Below are 27,534 nucleotides of genomic sequence, written 5' to 3'. Positions count from 1 at the left end.
AAAACTATTACCCTATGTAAATGTATGATTACACAAATGGTATGCCTCTACTTCATGTACAAGATGTATCCCATTTGTTTACAATAAAACTAAATTTAAAAAAAAAAAATTTATTTTGAGACAGGACCTTGCTCCAGTGTCAAGGCTGTCCCTCCCAATTTGAAATCCTCCTGTTTTACCCTTCTGAGCTGGTAGAGTTACAGGCATGCACCATGATGCCCAGCAATAACAACTTTTAAAACAGATTTTTAAATCCAGGCGCAGTAGCCCATGCTTGTAATCCCAGAGGCTCTCAGTAGGCTGAGGTAGGAGGATCACAAGTTCAAATCTAGCCAGCCTCAGCAACTTAGCAAGGCCCTAAGCAACTTAGGAAGACCCTGTCTCAAAATAAAAAATAAAAAGTGCTGGGGATGTGGTTCAGTGGTAAAGCACCCCTACGTTCAATCCCCGCTATAAAATAAAACTAAAACAATTTAGTTACAGAACCCATTTTATGAAATCACTCCCTTGCTATGGCTTTTATCCTCTGGCTGATCAATGATTATAATAAACATGGCATCCTATTTTTTTTTTAAGATTTCAGGTTGTTTTAATAAGTTAATAATGTTAAAATTATCCTGTCTGGCCTGAACACATTTGAATACTTGTTAAATAGTAATAAAATTTGTTATAATGGTGATCAAATAGTATTGAGACAAAGTGCAAATGTATATTATTTCAATTGATTCCCAATAGTTTTTATAATTTACATAAAAACCGAACTTAGAAAATTATAATGAATTACTAAGTTTATGTGATGAGCAACATTCTTTTGACTTTAAAACTTAACATCAGAGCTGGTGTTGTAGCTCAGTGGTAAAGTGCTTGCCTAGTACACATGAGGCCCTGGGTTCAATCCTCAGCACCACATAAAAGTAAATAAATAAAATAAAGGTATTGAGTCCATCTACAACTAAAAAATATTTTTAAAAACTTAACATTACTATATCTTTCCTACATAAACACTTCCCTTCATAAACTATTCAAAAAAGCATATGTACAATGAAATTATTTTCATTTGATTTTTGCTGGGTTATTACTAACTTACAGGTTTTATCAGTAATAAAAACCATGGCAAAATGTCATGCCTTGAAAAACTGGTGCCTAATGGAACTATTTCACTTCTTAAGTCCAGTCAATAGAGCACCTCAACTGTGTTTTGGAAAAAATAAAGTACCAAAGTCATTTTCTTTCAAGTGAAGATTCATCAATGAGTTCATATAAACCTATTTCAGATAAATATAAAACAAAAGGAGTCAAATCCATGCATTTTTTTTGGTCTTCATTTTAAAACATATGCTGGTTTTCCCTACCAAATCAGACTGAGAGAATAGACAAGATGCTAGGAAACTACTATCACATGGCATCCAATTCTGTTCTACCAAATTTCTATTGGTTCTCAAGTAGGTATATATACATATGTGTGTGTGTATGCACGTATACACACACACAAATGAATTGTCTACTTACTGTCCTCTGCTGTCTCCTAGTAGCTGTGACTCAGTCAATTGAAGGGCTGCCTCTCAATGTACCATTCTGTAACTATGTTCATGAGTGGAGTTAAGTAAAGGGTGCCTTTGGGAATAGTAACAGGCAGCCACTCACAAAGGAAGCAGTATTGCACCCCAGAAAAACAGTGATAACTATGGACTGGACAATTTCATCTCTCAATCAAGTTCTACAAGTATATGATTACAAATGGCAACTAAGATTAGAAATATATAACTAGGAATCCTATGTAATTCTTTGGCAAACATTTACTGAGTCTATAAAAATATGCCAGGCAATAAGGTATTAGGAATATAGCAATGAGCGAAAACAGTCACAGTTCTTACCTTCATGGAGCTTACCATGTAGAGGGAAGTTAAGTCTTGAATAAGTTAACAAACAAATATAATATGCAAATATAAAGCCAATTGCAAAAAGATTATGAAAAGTTTTATATGAGAACCTGGGAATCTAGAAACGTCTGAGGAAGAATCAGCTTCCTTGGGGAAGTGATTAAGCTGAGTTCTGAGAAATGAGTAATATTTGAGGCAACTGACAATAGCAGAAAAGTATAGCAGGAAAGAGGAATGATATACACAGAGATTCTACGGTGAATGGAACACCAAAAGTGAGGAAAATTTTTTGCAGAAATAGAAAAATATATTACAATATACATATGGAACTTCAAACAACCCCATAGTCAAAAACAATCTTAAAGACAACAAAGTTTGAGGTCTCACACCTCTGATTTCAAAATATATTACAAAATACTATGTAATCAAGCCAGACACAGGAGGTTGAGACAGGATGATAACGAGTTCAAGGCCAGCCTCAGCAACTTAGCCAGATCCTTGGCAATTATTTTAAAATAATTTTTTAAAAAATTAAAAGGGTAATGTTGTTTGATTCATTCTGTTATTTTTTCCTTACAATAAAAAAAAAAATTAAAAGGGCTGGGATGTAGTTCAGTGTTAGAGCACCCCTACGTTCAATTCCCAGTACTGGAAAAAACTATATATGTAATCAAAATCATTTGGTACTGGCATAAAGACAGGCTTATAAAACAATGGAATAAAATAAGGAGTCCAGAAATAAACCCTTACTGTTATTATCAAATCATATCCAATGAGGGTCCAGATCACTCAATGAGGAGAGTTTTTTCAACTAATGGTGCTGGGAAAACTATATAGCACATACAAGAAAGAGAATGAAGATGATCTGTTAATCTACACCATATAAAAATTAAATCAAAATGAATTAAAGACCTAAAACTATAAAACTCCGAGAAGAAAACATAAGGGAAGGGCTGGGGTTATAGATCAGTGGTGGAGTACAAGTTGGCATGCACAAGACTCCAGGTTCAATCCCCTTCAATGAAAGAAAAAATACTCAAGGGGAAAATCATCATATTTAGATTTGAAAATGATTTCATGTACGAGACACTGAAAGCACAGGCAAAGACAAACAGGACTACATCATACTTTGCTACTAATGCTCACCTAAGGAAACAATCAACAGAGTGAAAAGGCAGTCTACGGAATGCAAGAAAATATTTGCAAATCATTCAACAACAACCAAATGTTTTTAATAAATGGGCAAAGAACCAGAGTAGACATTTTTCAAAAGATGATATCAGCTGGGCAAGGTGGCACATGTCGGTAATCCCAGGGGCTCGGGAGGCTGAGGCAGGAGGATCCCAAGTTCAAAGCCAGCCTCAGCAATTTAGTGAGCCCTATGCAACTTAGTGAGAGCCTGTCTCAAAATAAAAAATAAAAAAAAGGGCCGTGAATATAGCTCACTAGTTAAGCACTTCTGGGTTCAATTCCTGGTAACAAAAAAAAAAAACAAAACAAAAGATGATATACAAATGGCCAACAAGTATTAGAAATGATGTTCAACACTACTAATCACCAGAGAAACGTAAATCAAAACCACAGTCAGTTATCATGTCACACCCTTTGAGATAACTACCACAAAAAATAATAACAGCCAGTCATGGTGGTGCGCACCTCTAATCCCAGCAAATCGGGAGGCTGAGGCAGAAGGACTGGAAGTTTGAGGCCAGTGTGGGCCACTTAGCAAGACTGTCTCAAAGTAAAATAAATAAAAAAGATCTGGGGACACAGTTCAGGGATAGAGCACTCTTGGGTTTAAGCCCCAGTACCACAAACTATAATAACAATGATAATGATGATGACCAAGTGTTGGTGAGGATGTGGGAAAACTAAAACCCATGGGGGGGACATAAAATGGTACCATGGATGTGGAAAAACAATATAGAAGTTTCTCAAAAAATAAGGTGGGGGGCTGGGGTTGTGGCTCAGTAGTAGAGCGCTTGCCTAGCATGTGTGAGCCCTGGGTTCGATTCTCAGCACCCCATAGAAATAACATGAAGGTATTGGGTCCACCTACACCAAAAAAAAAATAGATAAATAAATAAGATGGAAGACTGGGGATATAGCTCAGTTGGTAGAGTGTGTGCCTCACATGCACAAGGACCTGTGTTCAATCCCCAGCACCAGGGGAATGTTCATGTTCATGCCCATGTTCATAGCAACATTATCAATGATAGCCAACTAGTGGAAGCAACTCAAATGCCCATCCAATGATGGATAAACAAGATTTGCTGGATACATACAAAGAAATTTTATTCTACTGTAAAAAGAAAGGAAACCCTGTCATGATAAAACATGGATGAACCTGGAAAACATGCTAATTGACATAAGCAAATCACAGGACAAATGCATGATTTTACATATGATTTTACATGTGGTATTTAAAATAGCTAAACTCATAAAAAAGAGAGAGAAAAAGAATAAAATAGGTAGATGCCAGGGACTAAAAGGAAAGGCAAATGGGGAGTTATTATTGAATAGGTATAGAGTTTCACTTTTTATGAGATGAAAAAGTTTTAGGGATCTGCTGTACTCAATGTGAATAAACATGGCACCACTCAACTCTACATTTAATAAAAGGTTAAATGGGACTGGGGTTGTGGATCAGTGGCAGAACAGTTGCCTTGCATGTGCAAGGTCCTGGTTTCAATTCCCAGCACCGAATACACATACCCCCAATTAAGGCTAGATGGAACTGGTTGTGGTGACATGTGCATGTAGTCCCAGTAAGAAGGCTGAGATGCATTACTTCAGCCAAGAATTTTGAGGCCAGAATGAGCATCACAGCAAGACCCCATGTAAAAAAATAAAGATTATATGGTAAGTTTTATGTGTTTTTAACCACGACTGAAAATTACTTAAGAAGTGAACGAGACCTATAGAAAGCAGTTTGGTAGATCTTAAAAACACTAACCAGAATTACAGTATGACCCAGTAATTCCACTTCTATATATTCATAAGAAGTATATATACTATATATACTCCATAATGTTCACATGGATGAAAATGTTCAATTCAGCATTATTCATAGTAGCCAAAAAGTGCAAAAAACCTGAATGTCTATTAATTGATGAACAGATAAGCAAAATGTGGGATATCTATAACAGACTATTACTCAGCCATAAAAAGAAAAGTAGTGACACATGCTAACACATGGATGAACTTTAAAAATACACCGAATGACATTGGATTAGACAAAGGGGAATGAAGGGAGTGGGGACAGGAACAGGAAAGACAGTAGAATGAATTGGACATAACTTTCTTATGTTCATATATGAATGCATGACCAGTGAAACTCCAAATCATGCTCAACCACAGAATGGAAAGTTAAAGTCCATGTATGTACAATATGTCAAAATACATTCTACTGTCATGTATAACTAAAAAGAACAAGTAAAAAATTGTAATACACTGAATGAATATTATTCAGCCATAAAGAAGAATAAAATTGTGGCATTTGCAGGGAAATGGATGGAACTGGAGAATATCATGCTAAGTGAAATAAGTCAATCCCAAAAAAACCAAAGGGTGAATGTTTTCTCTGATGTGTGGAGAATGATACAAAGTGGGTGGGGTAAGAGAAGAATGGAAGAACTTTGGATTGTATAGAGGGAAACGAGAGGGGGTAGATGGCAGGGGTAGGAAAGATAGTGAAATGAGACAGACATCATTACCCTATGTACACATATGATTACACAAATGGTATGAATCTACATCATGTACAACCATAGAAACGAAATGATGTACCCCATTTGTGTACAATGAATCAAAACGCAGTCTGTAAAAATTAAAAATTAAAAAATAAATAAAATGGAGCTGCGGATATAGATCAGTTGGTAAAGTGCTTGCCTCACAACCACAAGGCCCTGGGTTCAATCCCCAGCACTGCAATCAATCAATCAATCAATCAATCAATTAATATACTCAATGAAACCCCTCTCACCCTGTATAAAACTCAACTCAAAATGAATCAAGGATCTAGGAATTAGACCTGAGACCCTTCACCAAATAGAAGGAAGAAGTAGGCCCGAATCTCCATCACAATGGCTTAGGACCAGACTTCATTAACAAGACCCCCATAGCGCAAGAAGTAAAAGCAAGAATCAATAAATGGGATAGATTCAAACTAAAAAGCTTTTTCTCAGCAAAGAAACAATCAATAATGTCAAAAAAGAGCCTACAGAGTGGGCAAAAATCTTTTCCACACACACATCAGACAGAGCACTCATTTCCAAAGTTTATAAAGAACTTAAAAAACTTTACATCCAAAATACAAAGAACCCAATCAATAAATGGGCTAAGGAACTGGGCAGACACCTCACAGAAGAAGATATACAAGTGATCAACAAATATATGAAAAAGTGCTCATCATCTCTAGTAATTAGAGAAATGCAAATTAAAACCACCCTAAGATTTCATCTAACTCCAATCAGAATGACTATTATCAAGAACACAAGCAATAATAAGTGTCGGCGTGGATGTGGGAAAAAAGGCACACTCATACATTGCTGGTAGAGTTGGAAATTGGTGCAGCCACTCTGGAAAGTAGTATGGAGATTCCTCAAAAAACTTGGAATGTACCCACTATTTGACCCAGCTATCCCACTCCTTGGCCTATACCCAAAGGACTTAAAATAAGCATACTACAGTGAAGCAGCCACATCAATGTTCATAGCTGCTCAATTCACAATAGCTAGATTGTGGAACCCACCAAGATGCCCTGCAATTGATGAACAGATAAAGAAACTGTGGTATATATACACAATGGAATATTACTCAGCCATAAAGAATAATAAAACTATGGCATTTGCTGGTAAATGGATGAAGTTGGAAAACATGCTAAGTGAAATAGGTCAAGTCCAAAAAACCAAAGACCGAGTGTTTTCTCTAATAAGTGGATGACAATATATAATGTGGGGGGACTGCAGGGGGAAGAGAAGAATAAAAGAACTTTGGATGGTGTAGAGGAAAATGAGGTGGGAGGGGGTGGGGGATGGAAAGATAGTAGAATGAAGCAGACAGTATTACCCTATGTATATGTATGATTACATGAATGGTGTGAATCTATATCGTGTACAACCATAGAAATGAAGAGTTGTATCCCATTTGTGTACAATGAATCAAAATGCAATCTGTAAAAATTTTAAAAATTTTTAATAAGAAAATAAAGATTTAAAAAATAAATAAAAAACAACACTGAATGAAAGCAGTCACAAAGAAGTACATATTATTTCATTTATGCAAAATGTCCAGAACAGGCAAAACCAGACAGATAATAATGTAGATTGGTGGTTGGCAGGGTGGGGAAAGGTTTAGGACTAACAGTTGATAGGTACAGGGTTTCTTTTTTTTTTTTTGGGACAGGGGGGTCGAACCCAGGGCTTTGCAAATGCAAGGCAGACACTTTGCCACTGAGCTACATCCCAGCCCAGGGTTTCTTTTTGAGATAGCAGAAATATGTTGGAATTAGTTGTGATAGTTGCATAACATAGCAAATATATTAAAACCACTTACATGAATACTTTAAAATGGTAAATTTAAGTTATATAAATTATATCTCAATGTTTAAAAGTAAACTTTAAAAAGTAGGGATGAGTGAGAGTGATACCGCAAGGTATTTATCCAGAGAGCAGCGAAGAGTCACTGAAGACCTTCAGGTATGTCTTTATAAAAGATCTTTCTCGGGCTGGGACACAGCTCAGCAGCAAAGCATTTGCTTCACATTCACAAAGCCCTGGGTTCAATCCCCCATTCTAAAGAAGACAAAAAAATATAAATGATCCTACCCAAAAAGAAGATAGGAAAAAAAAAAACCCCTTTAAAAAAAAAAAAAAGACCATCCCCCCCAAAATAAGATCCCTCTGGTCTTGTATGCAGGACAGATTGGAGAGCACAGGAGTAAATGAGATCAGATTATTGCAATGGTCCAGGGGATAGGAGTACATTGGACTCATATGGTAGAATGAAGAGAGTGGATAGATTTGAGAGGATGTTCAGATTCAGATATAGAAATTATTGGACATGCTGAGAGACTGGACATGTGGGATGAAAGGAAAAAGGACTATTAAGGATGACTGGTAGATATCTAGCTTCTACTACTAGGTAGAGGATGGTGGCATTTATTCAAAGGGGAAAGACTAGAGGATAAACAAATATGAGATATTCATGACTTGGACTAAAAGTGGCAGTTGTGATGATAAAGTGGCATCAATTGGGCATGGTAATGCATTGGTTATGATGGAATAAGATGCAATTCTCATTCTGGTACATCAGAATAATGTTCTCAGGTCTGAATACCTATTAAGAGCCACCTTATCGAGTGGCAATGAAATAAAAGTGTTACAGTAAAGAATGTGCTCCTGAACAAATGCCTATTCCCCAGCTTTTTAAATAAATGACTACCAGTACTCAAAGTAATAAACTACCATCCCTGTGCCTTCGTTTCTAGTTCTTGGAATTGTGCACCCATTATTTAAGCAGAGCAACTTAAGTATCAAGTCATATAATTCTATAGAAATTAGATGAACTAAGGTCATAATTTATTATCCCAAATGCTTATTTTTTTTCCAGTCTCCACCTTAGTGCTCCAAATAAGATTTGTGCAACTGGAGTCAAGAGTATCAGAAAAGAGTTATTATGGGAAGATTTGTATAGCTATTATTGTAAAGAACTGAAGCCACCCAATGTCCATTTTTAGTGCACCCTTTTTTAAACTCTCAATTTTCCTAGAGCAAACATAAAACACTGGAGAGCAAAGTAGAAATTTTTCTGCTGTCATAGACTAGATGCTTATGCCTCCCCCTATTCATGTTGAAATCCTATCTCCCAATGTGATGGTACTAGGAGATGGAGGCTTTGGATGTGATTAGGTAATGTGGGTGAGGCCCTCTTGAATGGAACCAGTACGCTTATATAAAACAGACCACAGAGAACTCTTTCTGTCATATGAGGGTGCAAGAGGTAAGTCATCTGCAACCCATAAGAGACCTCACCAAAAGCTGACCATGTTAGCATACTGATCTCAGACTTCTTTGAGAACTGTGAGAAATAAATTTGTTATTTATAAACTACCCATCTATGGCACTTTGTTAGAACTGCCCTAACAGATTTGGAGTTGGAATCTATGTTCTCTAAACTGACATATCCCTCTGCTATGAATGCCATAAACAATAACCCTGCATCACTGCTCAGGTAATTTCCTCTTCCTGTTCTCCTCCCTAAAATCCCACAACGTTCAGTCTTTTGGATCCCCAAAGGCAAAGTTCACATGCTACCTCCTCTATAAAGCTCTCCTCAACCACTACAGCCATAGTGTGAGCTAGCACCTCTTGTACTTATTGTGTGTGCTCCTCTAAAGAATGACACTGATGGACTACTAGAATTGTGTAGGGATTGGTCTTGTGTATATGTCTTTTTCCTCCTCTACCAGAGTTCAGGAACAGGGCTAGACCTGACTATAGCACCTAGTAGGATATGAGTATCAAAGGAAGTTTAGGTTTTATGTGTTTTTAGAAAAGAAGTCTATGCCAGGCATAGTGATGCACACTTATAGTTCTAACTACATGGGAGGCTGGGGCAAAAGGATCATTGGGCAACATCATAAAACCCTGTCTCTTGGGAAAAAAAAGTCAGCCAAAGTAAACTGTGCACTATACTATAGATCCCTTAATCCATATTACTGCAAGCTACATTAATTGCAAAGCTTAAAAGACATCCCCACTGCTTATAAAACAGGTGTAGTTTACATAATCTGCTCTACCCAGCTGTTACTTATTTGTGACAGTTCCCTCATGGCTTCTGCTCCCTGTTGATCTGTAGGATTACTACACCTTTCAGCAAGACTTCCTTATTTATTCCTTACTCAAATTAAAAAAGAATTGTTAATTTTCCTTTATAATAGTAAAAACAACCAACTTTGAGAAGAACCAGAGAGACAGTCCTGGGGATTTCCTTGACTTGAGTTTCATAAACTCAAAAACAGCTGGGTGTGGTGACACGCACCTATAATCCCAGCAACTCAGGAGGCTGAGGCAGGAGTATAGAAAGTTCAAAGCCAGCCTCAGCAACTTAGGGAGGCCTTAAGCAACTTAGCAAGACTCTGTCTCAAAAAACATAAAAATGGGAAGTGGCTCAGTGGTTAAGCACCCTGGGTTCAATCCCTGATAATAAAAAAAAAAAAAATCAAAAACAATTCTGGAATACAATATTTGTAAATATTGCCATAAAACTCATTTTTTGTCTAATAATTCTTTCTCCTACATAGACTTCCTTAACAAAACACTCTTCAGTATGTTCACTATGTAGAAAGATTTTTACATCAGCTGCCTATGAGCTAAGAGCTAGCCATGTAGAGAAAGGGATGAGGTAATAATAAAATGAATACTGGGAATATGGACAAATGAATGGAACAAGGAGGGGTAGGAACAGTGGCAAAAGTCCCAAAGTCAGGAAAAATAATCCACGAACTTGGTGATGCTCCAGAGAGGAAACCAGCAAGTGTTGACGCTAAACTGGCAGAAACATCAATACTTCCTGGCTCCCCCACTGGGTGCATCAATTTAACACCGGCAGTCTGCTCTTCTGCTGCAAGTGACAAATAGTGAATGCTGTCAACAATATGAAAAGAAATGATCCATAAAAGGGAAGCATGGCTGTGGGCAGCAATGAAAAGAAGGTGTGATTGCTAGAAGTATTAGACTCTACTTGGCTGCTGATCAGCTTAATGATCTTGGGTGAGTCATTCCCCTTCAACACCAGTATTTCATAGAAATAGTGTGGAAGAAAGGGTTAACAAAGCAGGCCTGGGATTACCATTCATTTTTTTCCCTTGTGATCTGGGGATTGAACCCAGAGGCACTCTACCACTGAGCTACATTCCCAGACCTTTTAATTTTTTTTATTTTGAGACAGAGGCTCACTAAGTGAGCCAGGCTGGCCTTGAACTTGTGATCCTCCTGCCTTAGCCTTCCAAATCCAATCACTGGGATTGCAGGTATGCACCATAGCACCTGATGAGACTGCTAATCTTAGAAAGGCCTGCTTTGGTCATTGGCTGGTATGGAGACCTGAATTTCACGATTCCTATCACCCTAACTGATAAGAGTGGTTTGCTATGCCTAAACTGTTCAAACAATATTTATGCTGAATATCTGCCTTCCTTCTGGGAGTGTAAAATGTTGGTATGTGCCAGGTGTAGGGTGCCTTAGTGACCAAATCCCAATAAAAACCCTGGAAGCTGAGTTACTAATAAGTTTCCCCAATAGAAAACATTTTACACAAGTTGTCACAACTTGCTAAAGGAATTAAAGCATATCCTGTGTGATTTCAGTGGAAGATGACTGTTGGAAGCTTGCATTTTCTCTGGACTTTGCCCCCTTTGGTGACTATATGCTTTGTGACTTTTTGCTGTAATAACAATAATAAGAATACCTACATGCTGTTCTGGACACAGGGGCACACACCTGTATTCCCAGTGACTTGGATGGCTGAGGCAGGAGGATCAACAAATTTGAAGCCAGTCTCAGCAACTTAGCTGTCTCAAAATAATAAATAAAAAGGACTGGAATGTAGTTCAGTGGTAAAGCAACCATGGGCCAGGCACGGTGGTGCACACCTGTAATCCCAGAAACTCAGGTGGCTGAGGCAGGAGAATAGCAAGTTTGAGGCCAGCCTCACCAACTTAATGAGGTCCTAAGCAACTTAGCAAGATTCTATCCCAAAATAAAAAAATAAAAAAGGGTATCAGGTGTGGTGGCACACACCTGTAATCCCAGCGACTTGGATGGCTGAGGCAGGAGGATCACAAGTTTAAAGATATCCTCAGCAACTTAGCAAGGCCCCGTCTCAAAATAATAAATAAAAAGGACTGGAATGTAGCTCAGTGGTAAAACACCCATTGATCAGGCATGGTGGTACACACCTGTAATCCCAGCAACTCGGGAAGCTGAGGCAGGAGGATTGCAAGTTTGAGGCCAACTTCTGCAACTTGGCAAGACCTTAAACAACTTAGCAAGACCCCATCTACAAATAAAAAATAAAAAGGGTTGGGAATATGGCTCAGTGGTATAGCACCCATGGGTTCAATCCCTGAGGTCAAAAAGTAAATTTAAAAAATTTTTTAAAAAGGGACTGGGATGTAGTTCAGTGGTGAAGCACCCCTGGGTTCAACTCCCAATACCAAAAAATAAAAAACACTCTGCTAGGGTCAATCCCCAGTATATAAAAAAGAATATATACATGCTTAAGTCTTGTGAGCCCTGCTAGTGAACCATCAAACCTGGACGTGGTTTTGGTATAGTGTTGAATAGTATAGCAAACATTTTTCCAACAACTTTGTGAAATAGGTATTATCCCCATCCTATAGCTGAAGAAACTGAACAGAGTGGGCCTAGAAAACAAATATTTCAGTGTTTACTATATGATATATGGATGTTCCCAAATTTTAGTAAGACCCACCTGGAATGCTTGTTAAACTACAGTTTTCTGGAACCAATTATCTGAGACTTGGATTCAGTAGGTTTCAGACAAAGATATAATAAGTATCCAAGGTGATTTTGTGCAAGAAGACCAAGGACCACATTTTGAAGAAACCCTTTGATGTATACAAACTATGACCAGCAATGTCCAATTTCTCAAGCTAGGTAGTAAATTTCAGAATTAGGGCTTGCACTAATCCTTTTTAACAAGGATGAAGTTCATTTAGCAACACAACTACTTCTAAATACCTCACACTCTACAATTTCTCGTTTGCACTGCCTTCCTGCTATAGCTATCCACTAGCTGATGGTGACTGGGTGCAAACAGATACATATCTTACGCTCCCAGTAACAAATACTAAGTGGTATCCTAATCCAAGTAATGTATACTTACCGTGGTAAACAGAATGACATAAAGTCCTTGGAGAATTAACACTGCAGCTTTGGTTTTCAAAATAAATTTGATGTGATGGTGACAACAGAAAATATAAACATTATACCTGAGTGCAGTGGCACATGCATGTAATCCCAGCAACTTGGGAAGCTAAGGCAGGAAGATGGCAAGTTTGAGGTTAGCCTCACAACTTAGTGAGACCCTGTCTCAAAATAAAAATAAAGAAGAGAGCTGGGGATGTAGCTCAGTGGTAGAGTGCTTGCTTGCCTAGCATATATGAGGCCCTGGGTTCAATCTTCAGTATGGGGGGCAGGGGCAGGCTAAAGGCGTAGCTCAGTGGTAAAGCAGCCCTGGATTACCCAGTACTACAAAAGAAAAATACAAACATCATCAATTGCATTTAACAAAAAAAAAATACAAATTACTGATAATTTTAGAAGCTGAGGACAGTATATTCAGCGTTCTATGAATGTCCAAGAAGAGGGAATGGGTTAAAGAGCCTGGCAGAGGGGCACACCCTTATATTTCCAGCAACTAAAGATGCTGAGGCATCACAAGTTCAAAGCTGGACTCAGCAACTTAATTAGACTGTCTCAAAATAAAAACAAACAAAAAAAATTATCTTTCTGGGTGAATACAGAAAATAGTCTCAGTAAAGAACAAACTTATTCTGATTACTTTTTAAGCAGGCATGTAATTGTTATTTCTTTGTCATTTAAAGTAAGTATAGGGTAGTATTTTGTTCACTGAAAAGGAAATTATTTTCAGTGCTACACAGTTTCCCATAGGACTGTCTGAAATGCAGAAGTTTCCTGGTGGTTGCTTACTCAACAGATCATTTTTCACCTGTTATTACTGACTCAGCCTGTGTTGTCAATTCAGTTCAAAACAATTCATCAAGTATTTGCTGAACATTTACTGTTTACCTGATGCTATGCTAGCTTTAAGATCATTATCAAGAATGCTGTTCTGATTTTTCCAAGAATACCTTGGTGAAGAGGAAGAGACTAGGAAGGTATTACCACCTTAATACTTTAAGACAACATGTAATAGAAGAGCCTATAAAACAAATGATGATATCTGTTTGAACAGGACGGGCCTCACCAATCTCCCATATTCTATTAAATAAATAAGGGGCAAGAAATCAATGACAATGCCTGTACCTCACAAGTACAGATTAGCCTCCTAAATCTGGATAACCCTGGCCCAACACCACTTATAAACCACATCTTCTATAGTCAAGAAGTCAGTTGAACCATTAATTCATCCATACTCTGCAGTAATTGAGGAGCTGTCTGCCAGCATGCTGGCATAGGGCATCCTGCGCCCATATCTGCAGTGCTGAGCACTCATTCATCATTAAGCTGCAGTAGCGTTAACATATGCTAGTCATACTAATATGTTTGTTTTATGATCACTGCTGACCTACACTTATACCAGGCCAAGAAGGTAAACATTAAGTTAACAGAAATAAATTTGAGAACAGCACACTCAATTCACTTGTGGAAGCCCAGAACCTTCATCCATTCAACCAGAATGTTTTCCCCAATCATGGCTGGAATCATTCTAGGGGTTAATCTGTATAAACCCTACAGATATATAGGAAAATCCATCACCTTAAAGAAAATTGCATTTTTACTTTGTATGCTATGTATTTATCCTCCTTGAGAGAACCGATTAACCATGCTAAACAAGCCAACAGTCTTGATGACTCTGTCCATCACTCAACAAGCCAGTATTAAAATTCAAACAAGGAGCCAGTTCTTTGTACATCATGCAGACACAGAAAAGTTAGTTGAAGTTCTTCAGGGGCTACTGGTCACATTGCCCAGAGGGTGGTCCACTAGCAGCTTGGGTAAGGAAACAAGCTGAGCTACATCAAACTTGCAGAGCTACAACAATATGAAAATGGCCAGCTTCACCTGTCCAAATCTCACCTGATAAAAATCTATTAGGAACACTGGAAACTACTTGATATATAGACACCCACTAAAGGATTAAATTATTAAGAATGCTCATAAACAAAAGCAACAAAAAGCAAAAATTTACTGAAGGTATTCAGGAGACATTCAGAGTTGCACGTTACTTCATCCATAAAAGGCAGATGCGGGGGTGGGGGGGACAAAAACCTGTTTTCACTAGTGCAAAGATTTATTTCAAGTGGTTGTAGTTCATTCCTAAATAGGTTTCCCACCTTGAACAGGACCAGTCTAGCATCTATTTGCAAAAAAGCAATTTTCCACGTGTATGTCATATACAACTCCTTTTTATCTGATATCCAAAGAATCAGAAAGTAACTGAGATTATACAATCTATTTTTAGTAGAAAGACAGGTGACAAATTGACAAGTATATAACAATAACTTATTCATAAAGATAAGATTTTGTGGGTTGGGGATATAGCTCAGTTGGTAGAGTGCTTGCCTTGCAAGCACAAGGCTTGCAAGGGCTCAATCCCCAGCACCAAAAAAAAAAAAAAAAAAGATCAATTTTGTAGTATGTCACAAACTTATTAAATACAGTGCAGTCACCATGCCCTCTAAATCTATTACATGAATGTAATAAATAAATTTCCTCAAGACAGGAACCATGTCTATCTTGCCCACAATGTGTTCCTAAGATCTACTACAGTGCTCAGTGAATATTTGATGAATGAAATAATGTTCTGCAAAACCTAAAATGAATAATCATCTAAGAAAGATTATACTATATAGTCAATGTAGCTTCAGCATTAGATGTATTAATTAAATTCTTAGAAAACTGGTAATTAATATATAGTATACACCAATTAACTAGAACTCCTCAATCTGGATACAACAGGAGTATAATACAAATCACTAAGTAAAGGCTATTATTCATGTAAAACATACAAAAGCTGTCCTTTCAACAAATATTTATTAACCACCTGCTAGGCACCAGAACTGTGCAGGGAACTAAGGATATATACTGTGAACTGACCCTACCCCCAGTTACTTTCAGTTTAAGACAGGCTTTCTCAATTGGGGTTCCTCCTCCAGCTCTGTAGGAAAGAAGTGAATTTATTACACAAAATGCATGCCCTAGGGCATTAGGGCTTAATTCTCTCTCTCAGTTGGGAAAGACTGGTCTATCGAGCCACATAAGTTAAAAGGTAATTATAATGCAATATGATAAAAAGGTTGCTTTTAGGCAGGGTCAAGTTTACCTGTTAGACCTACCTATGCATGAATTATCTGGTAGCAGCTAAGCTGCACAGACCATTTGTAAGACTTCTATAAATGCAAAAATATTGCAATACACACATGCAGGTATATTTATAAACAGAACAAAATAAAACCAATATTTTCCACACTCAGCAATGACAGGCTGAGTTTATTAAAGAGGTGAAACAAAAAAAAAAAATGTTTAATTACCCTGATAATTTAACGAGTAAACCAAAAACCTTCTTGCCTCTGGAAAAAGAAAAAAAAAAAAAAAAAAAAAAAGCAATTACCTGAATTATTTTGTTAATTGCCTCCATATATTGTTTCACTAGACTGGCCTTGACTCAAAATAATAAGTAGCTACCTATTTCATTAATTCTTATTTTGTACTTTTAGTCTCATTTTTAATCTTCATTATTCCTTATGCAGTCTAATACCTTTCTGGTCTCTTCAGTAAGATGGTTTTTGTATAATATTACTAGTATCTGCTACATGCTTTATGGGAACAAAGCAGTTTGAGAGCTTCTAGAATCAGAGAGATAAATTTACTCCAGTTTTTCACACTCACAGTAAATTTTCACTATCAATAATTTAGAAATTCAGATAAGCTAAACTGACAGCATCCACTTGGCCAAGTCCCCTAACCTACTTCATCAAGAAATGTTTTATTTGAATCTTTAGCATGAAATAATTTAATGAGCTAAAAATGAGGGAATTCTTACTATTTCAACTGCCAATAACCCTTTAATCCTATGTGAAAATGATACTGTAATCTCTAGGAACTTCATTTAAAGAGTAAAAGAAGATAGGATAACATAGAAGTCCATGATCCTTAACTCTCATCTAATTCAAATTTCAATTAAATATGCCTTTGAAGGAAATATTGCATAGACTAAGCTACTATCATTTATTGTTTATTAAGATATTGACTGAGAACAGACAGTGCTTTTATTGCATTCAGAGATATCCAACTCTTAAATCTTTTAAGACACTCCCTATATGCCTAAATCTGAAAGTGCTGTACACCAAATCCACCAATTTCTTTCTACCTCAAAACTGTTAAAAGGGAAGTTATAAAACATCAGAAAGGACCATAGTTATTAATGGTAAATACTTCAGGGCCATGTATTTATAAACTACAATTGATGACTATTTCTTTTAGCTGGAAAATGGAGAACCAGGGAAAATAAACAGCATTTTAAAAACGACTCAGCAAACACAACTGAGCTATAGAAGAGGAAGAGACTCTTAAGAGATTCTTTCTTCCCACAACAGGCTTACAAGGTAAAGAAAGCCATCTTCTAATACACAGTCCTCTAGTTTTCAATGACCAACAACTACACACAACACTACTGTAATTTACTTAACATTTAAAGCCTGTCAGAAAGTATAGCCCTGTCAAAATAGCACAAGAGATTCTGAAAGAAATTCACAGCTCTATCTCTAAAATATTAAAACAATCCAAAGGATAGCACAGAATTTAGACTACATCTACCTTATGTTCAAGTCTCCAAGTCCCACCTAATCTTTAATTTTAGCCTTCTAGTGATTTAAATGTGAATAGCCTTCAAAGAATCTGAGTATGGGCCAGGCAAAAGACGAGAGAGCTGCATATGGTTTACTGATATAAGGAATCTAAAATTTGCCCCCCGCATTTTTAAAGATGTTTTTTAATAGAGAATTTGATAGGATGTTTTGTATTCAGTTCAACAACATGCAGTTTAATTCCTTGTCCTAGGCCTAGTGCTCAGACAGAACTCCTAAGAACCTTGCAACATATTACACTGGTACAAATTCCCTGGACTTACCATAGACATGGCTGTTCAGGAAAATGTGAGCAGTTGCACACACATCCCAACTGAAACAATGAGGTTAAAGCTCCTTTCAGCATGAGCAAAAGTGATTCTCTGCAGAGATCTTGGTTAGGGATGCAAGTACTAGCCTCAAACCTGCAGGCTGGCACCTCAGCAACCGCTGCAAATTCTACTGCATGCACTGGTTTCGTGGCCAGCACTGCTTAATTACTAGACAATCATACAATGCAGATCAGTCTTATCAAGACAAGAGGCCAAGGGGGTTTTTAGACCAAACCTGACTTGTTCAGCTCAAATTTAATCTAATGAATTGAATACGATCCAGAGCCCAGCTGTTTTCCAACATAACAGTGCCATGTGAAAAGCTAAGAACAGTGCCATGTGAAAAGCTAAGAACCTTGCAACATATTACACTGGTACAAATTCCTTTTCCCAAGTATTACTATTAGCTCTTCTTGTCACCTTTCCCTTTTTTATCACCCGAAATGACACTTCAGGATCACAAGAACCTATGTGAAATAGAATATGAAGTAGAATGCTTTTAGAGGCTAAATGTGAGAAATTTTAGACACTTGCTTCAGTAAAGCATCCAATAAAAGTCATTTCCTACGGATTTCAAGATCCATGGTACGGTACAACCTCTACTGCTCTGTGCCACAGGTAATAACCTGCTCCCATCTCCTACTGCATGTCTCAGGGTGAGGTAAACGTTTAGAAAAAACATTAACATAGCAAGACTGTGATGATAATATCCTAAAAAGGAATCGTGTTCAAGTGTTACTTTTAACTAGGGTACATTTGTGAAAGTTTCAAATGCAGACAAAAAATGAGAGTAAATTCCATCCCCCCATGAAAAATGTCAGCAATGCTTTCATTAGGAGTAATCGAATCAAAAGTTCTCCAACACGTACTGTAAGGGCGGTGGGGGAAGCGCCCAGCACTCAACCTTTTTGCTTAAGTGCAGAAAAATCCAAATTTGTCGATGAACCCTTTCTTTCACATCGTTGGCAAAAATAAAGCCTATTCCCGCCACCTCCTCTGAAAATTAAGGAAGTTGCTACTTTGCTCCATTCCTCACGTGCCTTCTTAGGTGTAAACAGGTTACTCAAAAGTCAGAAGCCAGAAACCGCTTTTTCCCCATGCCAAACTCCCACGGAAATGCAACTGCCTTTTCTGGGGATGTGGAAGGGAGAAACGTGGCCGGAGGAGCCCAGCCGCAGCCTGCCCTCTCCCAAAGGTTGGATGTCTGGGGCGTTCAGTCCTCCGCGAGGCTTCAGACCCGCGCTCCGCAGCGCCGGCAGCGCCGCAGCCTCCCCGCGGCTCCAGCCGCCCGCCCATCCCGACCAGCGCCCTCGCGTTTACAATACCCTGAAGGTGAGCTTCGCGGGCGGGTCTCGAAAGTTTGCCCCGCCTCGGGTCAGCAGCCGCCCGCCGGGCCGAGCACCGGGCAACGCCGAGTCCCGCTCAGCCTCCGCTCCCTCAGCGCCCCGCTCCGCTTTCGGGCCACAGTGACAGGTCTAGGTTTACCTCCATGTGCTCGTGGCAGAGGAAACAAAAGAAAGCTTCCTCCCGGATAATAAAACGCCATCTTCGTCTAATTAGCACACCGAGGGGCCCCCGGGGCTGTCCTTCCACGAGACCCCCACCGCGCCGCTGCAGGGCGGCCCCCCACTCCTAGGCAGAGTTCCTGGCAGCCCCGGAGAGCCCGGGCTCAAATGTCCTGGGGGCGGGGGGTGGGCTGCCCCGAGAGCCCTACCTGCCTCCCCACCGCGGCCACCCGGGCAAGGCGTTTCAGTTCAAACGAAAAGGGCCGAGGGTGGCGTCTCCCAGTGACCCCTCAGAAATTTGTTGTGAGGGACCCGGCGAAGGGGCTGGGAGTAAGCCGCCCGGTACGCGGGGAGCCGCAGCGAGTGTACTTACAAAACGGTTCAAGCTCTGACGGAACATCGCGTCGAAGGCGGCCGGGCACTCAGCTGGACTCTACCGGGCTGTCCGGGAAGGCGCCGTCCACAAAACACACTGCGGCGTGGGCCGGCGGCGCAAAGCGGGCAGCTAGGCGGGATGCCCGGCCACCAGCCACCAGCCCGCAGCCTGCCCTCCTCGCCTCTCGGCGCTCCCCCCAACCCGCGTCGCCCGCGCCCTCGCGCCCGAGGCCCCGCCGCCGCCGCCGCCCCGCCTCGCTCGCCCTCGCCCCCGCCCCCAGCCCCGGCCCGCCCGGCCCGGGGGCGGCGGCCCCGTCGCTCCCCCTTATCTGGCCACAGCACCGCCGGCCCGCCGCAGCCCGCGGAGGACCGAGCCCGGCGCGCGGGGGAGGGATGGCGGAGGAGCGCTAGGCTCCTCCTGCGGGCAGGGGGGCGCCCCAACCTCTCCGCCGGCGCCGGGCTCGGCACCCCGCTGTCCGCACTCTTCCCGGCGCTAAGCCCCCGCCCGCCGCCCAGCTGGCTTCCGCGGACGCCCCTCTCAGGAGAGCCTCTCAAGGCTCCACGCGCCTCGCCTCGCCTCGCCTCCGCCCGACACTACTCCCCCGTCTCTACGGGGAACCACAGCCTCCCTCACCCCGGCCCTAACTCGTCCACCGCGCCGCTTCACTCACAGCCCCTCCTCGGCCCCGCGCTTTCGTCCCGCACTCGGGCTGGGGAGCCTCGGCGCAGCCCGCTGGCCGGCTCCGAGCCCGCGAGACGGCCGGGCTCCCGCTTCCCGGCCGGGAGTAACCGCGCTCTGAGGGGCAGTAGGCACTGGCGGGGCACTGTGGAGACCCTGGCGCGGGAGGGGCGCGGGCGGGGGGATTACTTAGGAAAGCCGCCCCCTTCTCATCTACCAAGGTGAGGGTCTCCCATCTACGCGGCTTTCCCTTCTCGTTCTTTCTCTTGTTCAGCCTCCCCACCTAAGCCCTCTTACTTCCACTTTCTCTGTGAGGTTGTAAAGTCAGGCTTTGTGTCGTTGCTGCTGCGCAGCGGGGCGGGATTTCCCTGCCACCCCCCCAGCGCCCCCTCCTTCGCAATTCTCCCGGAGCAGCCTGGGAGTTGTAGTCCAACGGTCCCCTTACTCCGCCGGCTACTGCGAGCTGGGAGCTCCCCCACACGCCCGTCCGGGGTTTGCCCGGAGGGTTGAAGGAGGAAGCTTGAGATGAGCGTTGAGCCGAACCGCGCTTCTCAGCACCGACCATGTGTGGAGGTCGGGAGCACTCGCTAGGTTCCTAACTGTGGCAAATGTGCGAAGGATAAATGAGGCGAATTCCCGAATGCTGGGAGACTCCCCTAGAACGCGAAATTTGCGCCGGGAAACCCTTTACACCCTCCGCCCCTAGCTTAGAACTGGAATCTGCCAAAGTTAAAAAATGAAAACTGAAAGCTGAGTCGAGAATAGCCTTGAGACTGGGCATCCCTCCCCCACACCCGTCTTGCACCGCCCTCAGGCGGGGCCCGAAGCTGTTGGAGAAAAACTTGCAGATACTATAAAAGTAAAGAAATTAGTAAAGGTAATTCCGGAACATTTGCCCGAGACTTTTGTCGCGCCACATTCTCCAGCCACTAGAGAGCTGGGGACAGGCCCTGCTACACCACCGGCCGCCCCTAAGGTCCTGAAGGGCCTTTCCTGCTGGGCACTAGCACTTCTCCTTTTCCCTTCTAGGGTTTAGATTCATTTCAACAAATCTTACTCATTATTTTCTTTGTACCAGGCACTGTGCTAGGCGCTAGACACAGTGACTTCTTCAAACGACCTCCCCAGAGGGTGATCGCAGTCTGAAAAGTGAAAACACGACAGGTTAGAATGTAATGGCTGCTAGAGTAGGAATGTGAAGTGCTGAACGAAAGGGGAAGTTGATAGTGCCTCTGAAAAAGAGGTCTGGGGAAGCTATGCTGATAAACTGGAGATTTAACTGGGTCTTGGATCTTGGGAAGGCTTTGGAGGGACCACTGGGGCGAACTCCTGGGTGGAAGGAGCGATCAGTGAGAAAGTGCAGGACAACCTAAAAAAAAGAGCACATCATATTAACTGATGCCTAAAATGTGTGGGCGGGGGTGGGGTAGAGTCTCTGGTGAAAGCCGAAACTCAAACCCGTCTTAAGAAACATGCTATGAAGTTTGAACTCTATCCTTTGATCAACTAGGAGCCCATCCCCCAGTAAAATGCAAATGCAAGTTCCAAAAATGTTCTAACTGCTTGGAGGTAAAACCAACAGTTTACAATTCTTCCCCATGATTGTTCCCTTGAGGCAGTATCTAATGATTTTTTAAGATTTAGGTTAAATCTATATTAATCAGATATTGACAAAATGGATCTAAACTTTTTACTCTCTACTACTTCAAAGACGTGTTTTCAGTTTGTTTTCTGGCTTTTATGAAACACAGCAACTACCTTAATTTCATTCACTAATTATTTGCTGAACAACTACTGTTTGGCAGGCACTATTCTATATACCATAATTGGGGGATGGAGGAGGTTATTGTTATTTGTTCTAGGCATAAATCTAGAATCCTTATCAATAAAATAAGTAATGGAAAATCAATTTACATATTTAGGGATGCAAGTGCTTACTAATAAATAATATCTTTACTTATTAGGTTTTGCTAAACAAATGGAGAAAAATGTATTCTGCTTGTGGATTCAAACAGATCAACTCAAAAAATCAGAGACACGGATTTTTTCTTTTGCAGTTTCCTCTCACACTTGCCTATTGTCGTGTTGCTGCAACTTAAAAGCAGTGATTTAAGATCCTTCAAGATACAGCAGAATTGTTATTTGAGTTTTAGTTTGTTATTATAATTCCACTACCTCTTTGTCCTACTAATTTATTTCAGCAAGACACCTATACTCATGGGTCTAGACTAATTTACTCAACTATAGAAATGCAATTTCATACAAATCAAAATATGCTCAACAAAACATGAAATTTATGCAAAGGTGATTTTTTTCCATATCCCAAATTCAACCTTAAATTAGAGACACTCTCACATATATCCTGTAGAGCCACTCCTTTCTAGTTTTAAAAAACTCCTGGTTTTTTATAAAACACAAATTTATTTTTGTTCTTCCAGCGCCTCTTCACAGTTTCCAAAGAAATCCCAGGTGTTGTAGAAAGCTGTTGTCGATGACTATGAAAAGCAGACCATCAGCCAGCATTTTTTCACTGGGCCAATTCCATAAACAGAGCTGCAAAAACCAACTTCCTCCTGCCTAAACTGTCAAAACATGTGGCACATAATAGCAACTCTTCTGGTGTATCAGCTGACTGCACAGACGCCCCAATCTCCAGCAGGTAGGAATTCAGGAAGCTATCTTCTATCCTTATTTCCAGCTTAATTAGAGATAATGCCTATTGCCCAATTTCTGTGAAAGCCATTCTTCTCCACTGCCACTCCCCCCATCCCCCACCCCTGTGCTCTTTCCCACCTTCTACCTCAACCCCTCGAAAATCTCACCATGCCAAATGGGCAGACCAGCCACTAGGGCACAATAGCAACCATGATCCAGCAAGAGAGCAATGATGAAAAGAAGCAATCACTTCTTCCATCCAATACTTAAAAAAAAAAAAAGGCAGGAAAAAATTGAAGCTGTTAAATCTACATCCAAATCCCACCATGATCAGCAAGTTGAAGAAACTGAACTATACCTGCTAAGCTTTCAAACACACCTCATGAGGCTATCTTTTGGACATGTGTGATATCTTTCAAGGCTGGCCTTCATTTAAGACCAATTTTACCCATATCTTCCTAACTATTAGACCTTTCCAATTCATTCTCCACACTGCAATCAGAAATCTTCGGAAGACAAATAAAATCAAATCACTCCCCTGCTTATGCCTTGAAATTCTGCCTTAACCTTACCTACAAGGTCCTGAATTCTCTGATCCCTTCCTTCCTCTCTAGCCTCAAGTGGGCAACTGTCCCTCTCACTCACTCCACTTCCCACCTTTCATTCCTTGAGTTCCCAAGTTTCCTTTTCTCCTAACAGCTTCTGCACAGCCACCTCTGCTGAATGCTTTCACCGCCTTTGCTATTCATCCTTTAGATCTCAGCTTAAATGTCACTTCCTCAGATGAGATCAGGGCTCCCTGTTATTGTGCTTCAAATAGCCCATATTAATTACATCCTAGGGTACTGACAGATGAGGTTAGTAATCAGAGAATGGCACAAGCCCAAGGGGACTGAGGATGATCTAATATTGTTTTGCTTTTCAAAAAAGGGAGAGTAGGTGTATTCTAGCAATCATGATATCAAAGACAGTCTAGGTTCTAGAAATGACCATTAAAAGAATGGAGTTGGACTGAGGATATAGTTCAGTGATAGAGTACTTGCCTAGTGTGTGTGAGGTTCTGGGTTCGATACCCAGTACCTAAAAACAAGTTGTTGTTGTTGTTGTTGTTGTTTTTAATCTTTATCACAGTGGAAGGGAAGAGGCAATCACTAGGATCTACAACGATTTCACTGAGATGGAGTTTGGCCTTTAAGATTCTGAAGAAATTATTTCTAATTCAGGGTTCTAAACACTACCAAAATACATTGGGAAGACAGACATGTCACCAGAGGAGTTCCCTGAGCAGGGAAACTTGACTCAAGAGGAGTGGGGTCCTTGGCGTACTTGATGGAAAATAATTTCATCATGTGCCAGGCAGAAACATATTTATTAAAGAAAGCAGATCACATTCAAGTGAGATAGCAGGATGGGCATGGTGGCATGGCCTATAATCACAGCAACTCAGGGGACCAAGGCAAGAGAATCACAAGTTCTAGGCTAGCCTTGGCAACTTAGTGAGATCCCATCTCAAAAAATAAAAAGGGCTGAGGGCGAAGGTCAGTGGTGGAGTGCCCCTAGGTTCAATCCCCAGTGCTGGAAAAAGACAGAGACAGAGACAGAGAGTGTGAAAGTGCGAGCTATCTAAGGGGAGAAATGTCTTCGGGGTGGAGTAAGAAATACACATTCAAGGGAGAATTGGACCATCTCCCGAGGGAGAGATGGCAAGTGGGATGTTAAGATTTATAGAGGGACAATTGCTAAGAGTTGGACTAGAGGTGGAGCCAAGACAGAGTTACACAATTTCGCACCAGTTTTTCTAGTGCTTGCGCATTGCCCTCATGATTTTCTTGGTTTTTGGTTTTGGGTACTGGGAATTGAACTCAGGGATACTCTACCACTGAGCTACATCCCCAGCTCTTTTTATTTTTTTTGTTTTGCAATAGGGTATCCTTAAATTGCACAGCTGGCTTCCAATTTGAGATCCTCCTGTCTCAGCTTGGTCCTGGATCACATTACTTTTTTCAGGTAAGGACATGGATCAAGGGCACGGGCCAAGGGCACAGGTTGGGTTGGTCCAGAAAGCTTGTTTTGCATTTCAAAGGTTCATAGGCATTTCCTGAATTCCAGCAGCTCATGGATGTTTCTTTTTTGAGACTCAGTCTTTATCTCCAAATTCCTATCTCACAGAGAAGTTAGAGAGGATAAGACAGAAGATCAACTCTATTCCTCTTAATTAGGAGTCATTAGGTCAAGCTGGAAATGCTGGCACATACATGCCTGTAATCCCAGTGACTCAGAAGGCTGAGGCAGGAAGATTGCAAGTTCAAAGCCAGCCTCAAAAATTTAGTGAGGCCCTAAACAACTCAGGAAGACCCTGCCTCTAAATAAATTACAAAAAAGGGTTGAGGATGTAGTTCAGTGGTTAAGTGCCTCTCTGAGTTCTCTCTGGTGCCTGGTACAAAAAAAAAAAAAAAAAAAGAAGTCATTAGATATATCATAATAATTATTTTAATTGGCAACGAGGAGGTAAATAGCTTAAGAAACAGCTAAAATAATGAAAAGTACTTGCCTGTAAGGAACACAAATTGGGAGTGGGGAAGAAAGGGATAAAGGACTTTTGTCTTTCTTTATAAGCCTTTTAACCCTTTAACCTTTTAACTATGTACATGCATTCTTTTCATTAAAATTATTTTGAAGATATAAATAGGTATTTGGACACATACTCAAGAATTAGGAGACCATTCAATCCAAGAAAAAATGACCTAGATGTGCAAGTGAAAATATTCCAGTAAATAGTAGTAAGTAGACCTGCCTGGAGGAGCAGTAGTCCATGCTGAGGAGCAGTAAATGATTTTTTGTTTGCTTGTTTGTTTGTTTGTTTGTTTAATGTTCCAGGAATCAAATCCAGGACCTCATTCATGTTAGGCAAGTGCTGTACTAGTCACAGTCCCAGCCCCAGTGATATAGAAATTTAACTTCAATTTTCAGGAAGCTTCTGAAACACACATTATACCAATTGAGGGACTAAACCAAGAAAGAGGAACACGTGGGAGCCAGAAAACAGGGATAAACTTAAAAGAGAAGGAAAGGAATTCTCTAGATGATAATGAATAAAAAAGTTCAAGGTAGACAGCTGTGTGGCACACCCAGAGATGCAAGAGGGAAGTTGGGAAAGTAGAGAATCCAGGACTAATGCTCTAGAGAAAAAAGGAAAACAATAAAAATTAAAACTAATAGATTATCCAATGTGTTTGAACATGTAGAGAATAGTATTCAGAAAGATTTTACAACTCTGTGAGAATATTAGTGAAGAATTAGTGATAGACACATAGAAAGTAAAACAATCTAACAAAAAAAAAAAAAAAAAACAAGGTATTTTTTAACTCCAGGAAAAACAAAGTTTCTCAAAAAAGTAAATGAGTAATGAAAGATAAAACATACTTGACTCCAAAGTGACAAACGTATACATAGTAAAAATAATAAAAACACTGCCTTGGGGCTAGGAATGTAGCTCAGTGGGTGCCTACCTAGCATGCACAAGGCCCTGGATTCCAAACCCAGCACCACAAAAAAATAAAGAAGAAGAATACACAGGCTTACTCATGTACTAAATTAAAACTTTTATGGGATGAAGGGAGAACAAGTTGTAGAGGACTGTGTCATAAGAGCTCTTAATCTTTGTCTTTCATAATAAAAATGCTATCTAGAAATTAAAAGATCAAAAAACAAAACAAAACAGAAGAAGAAGAAGAAGAAGAAGAAGAAGAAGAAGAAGAAGAAGAAGAAGAAGAAGAAGAAAGAAGAAGAAGGAGGAAAGAAAGAAGGCTGGGGATGAAGCAAGCTCAGGTGTAGAACACTTGACAAGCATGTGTGAAGTCCTGGGTTTGATATCTAGTACCACGAAAAAAAAAAAGAAATATTGATATAAATATATTATGTGCAAATACAAAAGTAAAAACTAATCCTTCCTCCAGTAGTGCAGATCAGAAGTTGGGAGAGATGGGGCAGGCATCTGCTTCTTTTTAAGACTTCTAAATCTATGTATGTTTTTACTATGAATATCCATTGTTTTCAAAAATAAAAATTAATTTTTAGAAGAACAAATAGCATTTTGAATGGGGAGAAAGGAGAACATTCTAGCCAAGAGAAATAGCAGGTGAAACAGTAAGTAGACCTCTCTCCAGGGTAACATAGTCTACACTGGGGAGTAGTGAAAGACAATGTTAGTAGCTATCATTTATTGAATACTTGCTATGTGCCAGGTACTGTCCTACAATCTTTTTGTGTGTGTGGGGGGGGGGGGGTCGGTACCAGGGATTGAACTCAAACACTGAGCCTACTTTGTATTTTATTTAGAGACAGGGTCTCACAGTTGCTTAGTGCCTCACTGTTTCTGAGACTGGCTTTGACCTGGATCCTCCTGCCTCAGTCTCCTGAGTTCATGGTATTACAGGTGTGCTCCTCTACACCCCGCTGTGCTACAATCTTTACACAGATTATCTCACTTATA

The 27,534-nt window shown here is 40.5% G+C and overlaps 1 protein-coding gene and 2 long non-coding RNA genes across 12 annotated transcripts in view; 2 read left to right on the top strand and 1 right to left on the bottom strand.

The window, feature by feature from the left end:
• Window positions 1-20,704, bottom strand: part of ATP11C (ATPase phospholipid transporting 11C (ATP11C blood group)) — a 205,513-nt gene extending 184,809 nt beyond the window's left edge. For 6 of the 10 annotated variants that reach the window (XM_079124802.1, XM_079124798.1, XM_079124793.1 and 3 more), the window contains exon 1: window positions 19,707-19,922. In XM_079124802.1, coding sequence (XP_078980928.1) covers window positions 19,707-19,733 — 27 coding nt within the window. In that variant the 5' untranslated portion in view covers window positions 19,734-19,922. The other 4 variants (XM_079124796.1, XM_079124795.1, XM_079124797.1 and 1 more) reach the window with 4 other exon arrangements.
• LOC306651897 lies at window positions 20,491-25,022 on the top strand. The gene is made up of 3 exons (XR_013761236.1): window positions 20,491-20,608; window positions 22,826-23,046; window positions 24,968-25,022. It is a non-coding gene; the product is annotated as an uncharacterized lncRNA (long non-coding RNA).
• The window catches only part of LOC306651898, a 317,192-nt gene continuing 314,680 nt past the window's right edge, over window positions 25,023-27,534 (top strand). Inside the window, exon 1 of the long non-coding RNA XR_013761238.1 lies at window positions 25,023-25,049. This is a non-coding gene — a long non-coding RNA (uncharacterized lncRNA). The remainder of the gene's footprint in view (window positions 25,050-27,534) is intronic.

This window comes from Sciurus vulgaris (genome assembly GCF_902686455.1).
Source record: "Sciurus vulgaris genome assembly, chromosome: X".
NCBI classification, from domain to species: domain Eukaryota; kingdom Metazoa; phylum Chordata; class Mammalia; order Rodentia; family Sciuridae; genus Sciurus; species Sciurus vulgaris.
This window is presented reverse-complemented; position numbering and strand designations above follow the sequence as displayed.